At 43.0% G+C, this 10,238-nt stretch overlaps 2 protein-coding genes across 2 annotated transcripts; both read left to right on the forward strand.

Annotated features, from left to right (window-relative positions):
* Positions 1-3,019: 3,019 nt before the first annotated feature.
* LOC112880218 lies at positions 3,020-4,321 on the forward strand. The gene has a single exon (XM_025944725.1). The coding sequence runs from the start codon at positions 3,020-3,022 to the stop codon at positions 4,319-4,321; it is 1,302 nt and encodes a 433-aa protein (XP_025800510.1).
* A 4,313-nt stretch (positions 4,322-8,634) lies between these two features.
* On the forward strand, positions 8,635-9,940 carry LOC112880220 (putative F-box protein At3g16210). The gene is made up of 2 exons (XM_025944727.1): positions 8,635-9,371; positions 9,740-9,940. Exons 1-2 carry the CDS (start codon positions 8,727-8,729, stop codon positions 9,938-9,940), a joined length of 846 nt encoding a protein of 281 aa, XP_025800512.1. The 5' UTR covers positions 8,635-8,726.
* Positions 9,941-10,238: the final 298 nt, after the last annotated feature.

Raw genomic sequence — 10,238 nt, forward strand, 5'->3', positions numbered from 1 at the left:
ACATGAGCTAGTAAGAGTTAGATTTATTTATTTGCTTAATACAAAGCCAGTTTAGACATTCATGTAAGGCCGGTAGCACTTCACATGTGAGAGCTATCCCAAAGAGTGTATTTCCCCATTCATGTTGCTGAACTTGTGATCAATGTTTTACTTTCCAGTCAAATATATGTTCCAAATGTTGTTTTTCTTTCCAGTCAAAATATATGGCTAATGATGTTTTGCTTAACTTCTGCGCGTGCTTCTAGAATTGCAATCCTCTTTGTATATCGTAACAGTTTTTTCTTAGCTTCATCATCAATAGTTCCTATTGCCACCATAAATACTGAAAATTCTGCAACATCAAACTAAAAGGTTGCCTACTACATTATGTGTCTAGTTTTTAGAGAAGTTTCGAAAATTAAGTTTATGAAATACCTAAAAACACTTAAAGAGGAGAGCTTGCTGGTTCTTAGTAGCTTTGTCAAATACATTCGTATTATTTTTAAATTTTTTTCATTGTAGCACTTAATTTGTTACGGCAATCATTGGTTGAGTTAGTACTTTATTATTTGCAACTTCTTATTTCTTTCTGTGCAACTTACATCAGCAAAGTATGTATGCTGTAGTGATATCAATGTTTGTGAACTTAGAAGGACTTTGATCCAACACTCGAGAAATAATAAAGATCGAATTCGTGATTTAGACTCCAAATGACGCATCTCCTACAGGTAAAGTTGGCATTTTCTAAATGTAATACCGATCCAAGCTGCAGCCTCCAAGCAAAATGTTGAAGTTCGCATATCTATTGATTATGTCGCTTAGCATTATTATTTCATATATTTTATGTGGCAGGGTATTTCACGGTGTAACTTAGATGCAATAATAGATTTATTTGAAAGTGTCATGAGTCTACACGTAGCCATATGACATGGATATTGTAAGGAAGTGAGTGTTATCATTGGTCTATGCATATTATTGTTCCTCGTTTCTATCAGTGGAGCTCACAAGTATGTTCCTCGTTTCTATCACATGAACAACAATACCTGCTGATTATATTACATATGAAATGTCTAGTTTGTGAACAAATCTTCTTGATGCTGTATGCTTCTGAACAATGACTGAAACCATATGCACTAGGAGAGACTGCAGCCAGAGCAGAGATTGATTGATTGGACCTACTTTAGCAGAGCTGCAGATGATGCTTGTAATAATTTAACAGTGTAAAGCTCTAGAGTGTGATACAGATTGCAACAATGCTTAAGCTTACTGCTCCGATCGAGATTCTGACACAAGCCTATACGATCCTATTGCTTCAGGTCTTCAAGCTTCAAAACCTGCCCAGAAATCATCAGTTTTTCATCTACATTAAGATCGATCTGCGTGGGGCTTCAGTAGAGGGGCGCATCATCTAGTTCTTCAAGCATTTTTTCAAGGGGCAGTGATCCAGCTGGGTTTGCTTGAAAGAATTGTATATATATCAGCTGTCAATACCAAGCAAAAAAAAAGACAATTTCTCGCTTTGTTTGCGATTGAAAAGGTCCGCCCTAGAATAATTTAATGGTGGACCAACTTGATGCTGAAAGAAGAAAAGTTATTTCTCTATTAGTCTATTTCTATAAGACCCAAAGACCAATTGTATATTTTATTTAGCTATAGCCAACAATTGTCTTTTGGTATAGCAATTAATAGTTGAGATTGTGCTTTCACGATAACTTGTGGCCTACTATTTGAATGGGACTCAGTCCAAATCTCTATTGCAGAAATTTCTAAACAAAAAGCCCAAAAACTTGTCAAGTACTACTAAGTAGCCGCTGGAAGATGAGAGCACGGACATCACTAAGAATGAAAATTATATATGGATATAATCCATATTATCCAATTTCACATCCCACAAAACAACCTTTGTATATATCTGAAATTCGATTTTCAAATGTGGATATGAATATAGATGTGCGTAAGTCTCCATGGATATGAATAATACCCACATCCAAAATAAAAAGGCATCAAGCAAATAGGAATAGAATATAAAAAAGTTACAGTTTTAACCATCTAACCCAATATTTGGCTTAATTTTTTATATTTTCTATTTAGTAACATGATTCCAATAAATTATGTAGAAAACAATTAAAAGACTAATTATTTTTTATTCATATAACTCAATATATGATTTTAAAATATTTTTATTTGTAATAGTATAAAAATAATGTGAACTCGATCAATATTAGTTATCATAATGTGAAGGAGCAGCAAGCAACCGGGAAGAGAAGAGGAACTAGAAGACCAATAAAGAAAACATGGTCTTCAAATATGAGAATGTCTGTGTAGGGGGAAAATTCCTAGGCGGGCGGATGTACTTTTTTAAACAATTCCCTTGCAGTTGCAGCAGCAGAATTTGGGCTAACTGCTGATAGATTTTTTTCCCTTTTGCTCGTTGAATTCCTTCCTGCACTGCAATGTTTCATTAAACTGTAAACTGGGGGTACAGTTAGGATGCAAATTATATATATTCTAGATAATTGGATCGATCCAAAAAAAATAATAAAATGAACATTCTGCGTAAATAATTTGGGAGGAGAAATGAACGAATGAGCTGATCCAAAAAATATTATTAGGTACCCACTTGCATATTTAGATACAGTGTTTAGATAAGCTGCTCAAAAAAAAACGTTTCGATAAAGTGCTGGCCTCGCCTGTAAATCACAAATAATTGCTGGTGATAAATGAAACGGTGCCCTATCTTGAAGGTTTAATTTGCTAGCCGTTGCGACCGGTTTGCTGGCTGGATGGACTAGTATAAATTGACTTCCACCAACCACGCTCTCCTCGCCCAAATCCCTTGACCGCTCACGGGTAACACCAGACGCCGCCGGCCAGCACCAGGCCAGCGCGCACCGACCCTCACGGCGAGCGGCCGATCTCCACCGCCGTCTCCGGTAGGTACGCTCCGACCCGTCGTATAACCTACGACTCCCGCCGCCGCAGTTCTCAATGGTCCTTCGCTCTTCCGTTCTAGCAGCGAGCAGATCGAGCTAGCATCGACATGGAGGCCCGCCGCCGCCAGCTCCGCGGCGACGACGCCGAGGTCGTCCTCGCCGCGCCGCCCCTCCGCCGCCGCGCCTGGTTCGCCGTCTCCACCGCGCGGCGCGAGATCCACGGCGACCCGCTCCACCGCACGGCGCTGCCCCCGACGCTCCAGGGCTTCTTCCACGGCCGTGGAGTAGCTTACGGTGACGACGTGCCGCGCCAGGAGTTCGGCCAGTTCTCCAGCCTGCTCCGGACGCCCGCCGCGCCTGCCATCGACCCTTCCTTCTCCTTCCTCACCAAGGTACTGCCATGGACGGACCACATCTTCCTCCTGGATTCGCGCAACGGGCTCCTCCTCTTCGGCCACCTCGCCCCGGACGCTGACGACACGCCGCCGGAGCTGGGCTACATCGTGTGCAACCCGGCGACGGAGCAGTGGGTTGCCGTGCCCGGCTGCGGCTGCGTCGACGACGACCTAAGCTTCATCATGCTGACAACGCACGTCTCTCTCCTCTTCGACCCGGCCCGTTCCTCCCATTTTCACTTGGTCCTTTTCTGGGACGATCTTGACATTGATGGCACGACACTGACGACAGTCCACACATACTCGTCGAGAGCCGGGGTTTGGAGCCACAGCGAGGGCGATGATTGGAGTGAGGAAGAAAGGCAAGGGCCATTGGAAGGGTGGAGGCGTCGCGACATGCTCACTGACAGCTCCAGCCTCTGTGGGTCCTCGAGGGCCCTGGTCGATGGCATGCTGTACTTGATCCTGGGGAGGAACCGGATACTCCGGGTGGATGCGCAAGGGAAGACAAGGCGCATCGTCACGTCGCCTTCGGTTCATGCGGATTCAGAAACCCATGTGCTCTTCGTTGGTCAATCCCAGGGGCTTCTGCATTGCATTGTGGAAGAAGGTGTCCCATCTCTGCTGGCCAGTGATGATCCTCGCAAGAGATGGAGCTATGGACTCTCGGTGTGGGTTCTTCAGGGCCCGGACACGCAACAGTGGACCTTCAAGCACAGAATGAGCAATCTGCAGCTCTTCGGGAACAGGAGTTATCGAAACATGCTCGACTACCATGTGGTCACCATGCATCCAGATTGCAACCTGATCTTCTTCGTGCAGCACCGGGATGCGCAAATAGTATCGTATGATATTGACCGGCAGGAAGTGCGAGCTCTCCAATCCTTGCGGCATGACTTTGGGCCAATTACTCTATTTAATCGTATTACTCTTACTCCTTATGTTCCGTATTTGTCGGAGCTGTTTCTCGGAATCATTGGTGCTCACAAACAGGCAGTGGAAGTGCTTCTTTAGGAATCAGGATCGAGTTTGTATCTTCCAAATGCTGCTTTGCATACTATTATTTTCTATTTGTAGTCTCTAATTAATGTTTTCTTCATCTCAACAAAACATGAAATGTATGAGGCTCCCATATCTCTCCACCATTGTACTTTGTTTTACTATATGGTAGTAATGAGAACTCTTTCGCATCTACGGTTTGCTCTATCGCTTGCTACTTCTATCTTCTGTTTATTTTGTCTGACAGCGTGTTTCATAGGGTAACTAGACAGCTTAGATCTGAAATTGTCATCATTCTATATCTAGCCATATGACATATGCATAAATGTTAAGGGAAGTGACTGTTATTGTTTATGCATATTGTTCCTTATTTTCCTATTCTTGGAGTCAGTGGCACTCAAAAATATGCACTGAAAGTTCTTGTTTCAAGTATTGTAACGTGATCTGCCTGGTCCTGGATGTATACTTTTTTTGAAAGACCCTGGATGTATACTCCTTCTCATGATGTTTTATCTAATTAATTCTGCCAGACAGGTGAGATATCCATGTATGGATACCTTCATATATATGCTTGTTATGTTAAGTTAATGAAATGCAGCTGCCCAAGTTGCTGAATTTATGAATTTCGGTGTTCAAATAATCTATGTGTCGAGTAGCATCTTTTGTGTTTCAGAATGATAACAATCTTAAATGTGCTGCCTTCCTTTTTCGTGGTATCAATATTATTGTTTCCTCGGTCATGTATCTGTTTATTTATGCCGAATGAATAAATGTATCTTCTATATGTTGCAAATAATGCATGCAATAACAAGTTTCAAACTGAAGGCTTACATTAACATAAAATGCTTCCTTGTTTATTTTTGAAGGATAAGAGGACCGGTTCTGTATTCATGAAATATCTAGTTTCCAAACAGAGTTTCCTCATGTATGCTACTTAACAGGGACTTAAACTTTTGCGGCAGGACATTTTAATTCAGCCCGAGCAGAACTTTTTATACCTATACTTAATTAGGCACTGAGCAGAGCTGCAGGAGATGACTGTTACTTCTTTTTTTTGTGCTACTATTACATCAAGTAGATGCCTCGGTTCCAACTTAAAATGGAACCGAGTGTAAAAGCTCAAGCATGTGATACAGATAGCAACATTGCTCAAGGCTACTGCTCCAAGCCTCTGACACACAGACACAACAAATCTCTAAGTTTGAACTATATCTGTTTCAGTCCCCACAGCCTATATATGTTTATTGATTGATTTTTAATTACCCACGTGATAAAAAACAAGCCTTCCTCACTCTATTTCAGCTTCAGTGTCTATGTGTTTTCTTTATTGTACATCTTAGTGCTTTGAGTCTTCAAGCTTTAGTGCCTGAAAAATCATCAGCATCTCATCTTCTTTTCACGGTGCAATCATCAGGAAGAATGATTGTATAGTACATGCATGGCAGTCCCCAATTAAGTCCTATTTCATGAGTTTATGTTTGGGCGAGCGAGGCAAATTTTGGATGGTATGTCGTATTTTAATTGCAGCTTATTAAGGAAATGATATAGAAATCTTTGTATCAAGCATATATACACTTTCTTAGAAGAAAATCAAGATACTTCTATTTCCTGTGCTTAACCAATATCAACTCAGTGTGCCTTATTCATTTGCAATTATTTATTTGGTCGTCAAATTATTTCCATACAATAGTGGTGTATTTTTTACTGTTCTGTGTCGTAGATTGGTGTGAGTTAACAATGGTTCTGTGATGATTGATGTAATTTGTTGGGAATAATCAAAGGTGTTTATATTGGGGGATTTGTGGTCCTATGTGATATATCAGCAGAAATTGTTCCGGTCGTTAAATGAATAAGTGTTGTCTAGAATAAGGCTTTTTTAAGATGGTCAGGGTGGTACATTAATCTACTTTCTCCCTGACTGCATAATGGTGATACTGCTCATCTATTGTTGTAACTTGGCCATATTTAGTTAGATAATGGTACTGTAGAAAATTTCATTGACTTACAGGTTGTCGCAGTCATTAATCCGTACATGATTCAGCTGCAGCTATGCTTAGGTATGCATGATCTTACATTTAGGCTGGACACACCGTATATATTTTCTTTACAATTTATTTGTTATCAATTAAAGCATTTAGATGTTGCAGTTATGTTATCAGAGTAACTAAAATCTGACATGTTTTTGTTTGAAGTCTAACTATATCCTTTTGTGCCACAGCAACTTGTCTTGGTTCAGTTGTTCGATTGGTGTTGAGTAGTTCCAAGTTAATACAGTACATGAGCCGCACTCAGAACTGTTCATGTTATTTTTTGGAAACTTGATTGACATAAAGGATTGACTGTTACCCCTCAACAGTTATCTGAGAGAGTTTCTGATGACTTGCACACTGGAAACATATGCCTAGCTGTTGTCTCCGTCAACCCGATTCGCATGTGCCTGTTAATCTGCTATTATTTGTTAGTGGTAGAATTTGATTCTTGCATGATGCATGAGTTTTCGAGTTGGATTGAATGCTTGCCTGCCTGATGTGCCCATTGCTATATATAATTTCTGTTATGGATTTTTTTTACTCCATTCAATCTGAATTGTAACAACAGATGTTATGTATATCTTGTTCTCGTTTTCTGGTACTAGGAACTAGAGGAACAGAATTTGAGCAGCAAACTAAGGCACATTCCTATGTTTTTATCATGATCTATCATCTTCAGCTGCCCCCCTTTTGATCTCTTGAACATGATCTACGTATGTCGTCGTTCCCAAGAGATCAATCTTGCCTAATTGATTGAGCCCACCTATCTATTGAATTAGTAGGTATGTTGGCCATGCTGAAAAATATGCCCTGATTTTGCCAATCAAAGGTTAAGCAGGACTCCTTTGCCATGTTCATCCTTAGAGCAAGTATTATGAGCGACTAAAAGCGGGCGAGATCTTACGTGGAAAAGAGAGAAAGTAGGAGGGAGAGGAGAGCGGGTGGCTTGCAAGACGTCCGCTTTTTGCTGGCGAAATGCACTGTTTCGCCTTGTTTATTAGCTCCTCCGACTTAAATCCTTCCACGTTGCACAGAGCATTCAATTGTGGGCGGGGTCTGCCACTTTGCTTGGGTGATCTGGCGCTGCTTGCCGCCGGCAGCTGGCGTAACCATTAGCCTTGCTCTTAGACCTTAGGTGCTATACCACTCGCAGAGACTAGGGATGCAACCAATCCAAACCCACTAAGTTTTGCTATCCCAAATCCAAACTCATGAAAAATATCTAAATCCATTAAAAACCTATACCCATGATGGGTTTAGAAGTTTGCCCAAATCCAAACCGATCGGGTTAATGGGTACCCACGGATCACCTGTGGGTCTACATTTTACCATACTAATTTTTACCATGATCAACAAGTCTAATATAGTAAGCATCAAATTTATAGCGTATAGAAATACACGATGAGTAAGAAGTCCATCGTTTATTAAAAATTACTAAAAGAAATAAAAAATATAAATAACACGTTTTATATTCAAATGATCATAACACCACACAAAGTCACAAATCCATCATGTGTATATATAAACACTACACCTGTTGCTGCTACCCAAAACATTTAGGGTTCACCAGAATCCAAAACATTCAGGGTTCACCGGAATAAGAAGTAAAGGGAAGGGATGTTAAATTTACTATAAATTTTAAAAATAAAATGATAATTGCACTAGGTTGGATCGGGTTTAAAAAATCCACGGGTTTACGGGTTCGGATGTTGTAGGAACAAACCCGTGCCTATAAATCCAACGGGCAGGACTTTGTGTCCATTAATAAACCCACGGATCTAAAAGTTAATCCAAACACATGTTCTAATGGAGTAAAAACCCATCCCATTTTAGGTCTCAGGTACCTATTGCTAACCCTAACAGAGACATGTGCCTAAAGCTGTTGGATGAGCAAACGGAGGGATAAGATCTTCCACTTCCCTAACACCCCCTAGGAATGATCAGGATCTTCCAAAAAGAAATCTTTACCAATCTGACCTGGAGAAAGTCTTTGAACGGGGATGGCGAGATTGAATTGCAAGAATGTTTCTGCTCATGTTAAAAGCCACTGTACTTGAGTTCAAAATACTGGAGTAAGTCATTTAGGGGGGACATGGGGTAGTAAAAATTTGAACTTGTTTCAGATAGGGAGGGATTTGTTACAATTTCTAGACTTGGCCTCAAATTATAGAAGAAAATGCTCAGCCAGTCAGCCGTGGACTCACGCACTCGCTCTCTCCGCCCTGTCGCTCCTCCCCGGGAGCCGCCACCGGCGAGCGACGCCATCCCGACCCTCTCCGGCAGCGGGCACGCCTCGGCTTCGCCTCATTTCTTCTCCTTCCGTCGCGTGCACCCCCATTCCTTCACATCTCCGGCCGGATTCCCCCCTTTTGCAGCTCCTTTGCGGCGGCATGGACTGCCCCAACCCCAAGAGGAGAGCCGCGGAGGAGGCGGCGGCGGCGGCCGGCCTCCCTGACGAAGCCCTCGTGGAGATCCTCTCACGCCTCCCCGTCAAGCCGCTGTGCCGATCCAAGTGCGTCGCCAAGGCCTGGCGCGACCTCATCGCCGACCCCCTCCACCGCAGGAAGCTGCCCCGAACCCTAGTGGGGTTCTTCTATGGCAGCGTCGGGCGCACGGCCTGCTGGCCGCGCCAGCGCCAGGAGTATGTGAATTTCATCAACCTGATGTGGACATCCCCCGCGCCTTTCGTCGACCCGCCATTCCCCTTCCTGGAGGACCTTCCCGGCATCGAGAATGTCCGTCTCCTGGGTTCCGGCAACGGGCTCCTCCTCTTCGATTACGTCCCCACATCGCTGGATCTGGGCCTCGTCGTGTGCAACCCCGCCACGAAGCAATGGGTGGCCGTGCCGGGCAAATGTACTCCGGAATACCCAGGCTACCCTGTGAAGCACACCAGTTTGATCTTCGATCCGGCCGCCTCCTCTGACTTCCATGTGGTCCAGTTCTGGGAGAAGTCGTGCAAGACATTGGTGCACGTCTACTCATCGAAGACGGGGTGTGGCGTTGCAGCAGATGTCACTGGGGTCGCCTTCACATAGAGCGTGACCTGGCTAGTGCTTTTGTTAACGGCAAGCTGTATCTGACCTTACATGGAGGACTTTCAGAATGCGATTGTTGCTTGGGATACGGAATGGGGCACACGGAAGATCATCCCCTTGCCGTTTCTAGCAGGCCTGAAGTGGTGCTTGCCGATGTCTGATTATATTGGCCAATCCCAAGGGTGACTGCATAACATCTACCACGAGCAAGGTCTCGAAGCTGATGATGACACAGATCTTGTCGGTGCAAAATGGTGGAGCTATGAACTGTGCATCTGGGATCTTGAGGACTATGATACACAACAATGGGTCCTGAAGCCACAGTTAGCTGTTTGGAGCTGTTTGGGAGAGTGAATTGCCAAAAGGGCTCTGGCTACAATGTGATCGCCATCCATCCAGATCACAATTTGATTTTTCTTTTTCAGAACTGGAACCAAAAGCTGATATCGTATGACATGGATAGTAGGGAAGTGCGTGATATATGTACTCTTGCACGTGGCTATGGGGGCATTACTCCTTATGTTCCTTTCTTCTTGGAGTTGGCTGCCCTTGAAAATAAGGACTAAAAATGTTGGCCATGGACTATTCAGTGTTCACTGAGACACTCAACTAGAATCAGATCTTCAAATGCAAGTATGGAGTAGCTAGCAACTTGGGTAATTCTAGTAGAATTAGATGACTTGTTTCCCTGCTGCTTGAAGTTGTCATGCTTGTAGTCCAATTAATACTGCAAACCAGTTTGAGGCATGTAATTGTAAGCTAGCTTACGTCTAGCTATCTTTAATGAATGCAGTTTCTGAACTTATGATGACCTATGTTCAAGTTATATCTGTCAAATGCTACCTTTGTGTTTCCAGAAATCTC

The sequence above is a fragment of the Panicum hallii genome, chromosome 2, assembly GCF_002211085.1.
Source record: "Panicum hallii strain FIL2 chromosome 2, PHallii_v3.1, whole genome shotgun sequence".
Taxonomy (NCBI): Eukaryota; Viridiplantae; Streptophyta; class Magnoliopsida; order Poales; family Poaceae; genus Panicum; species Panicum hallii.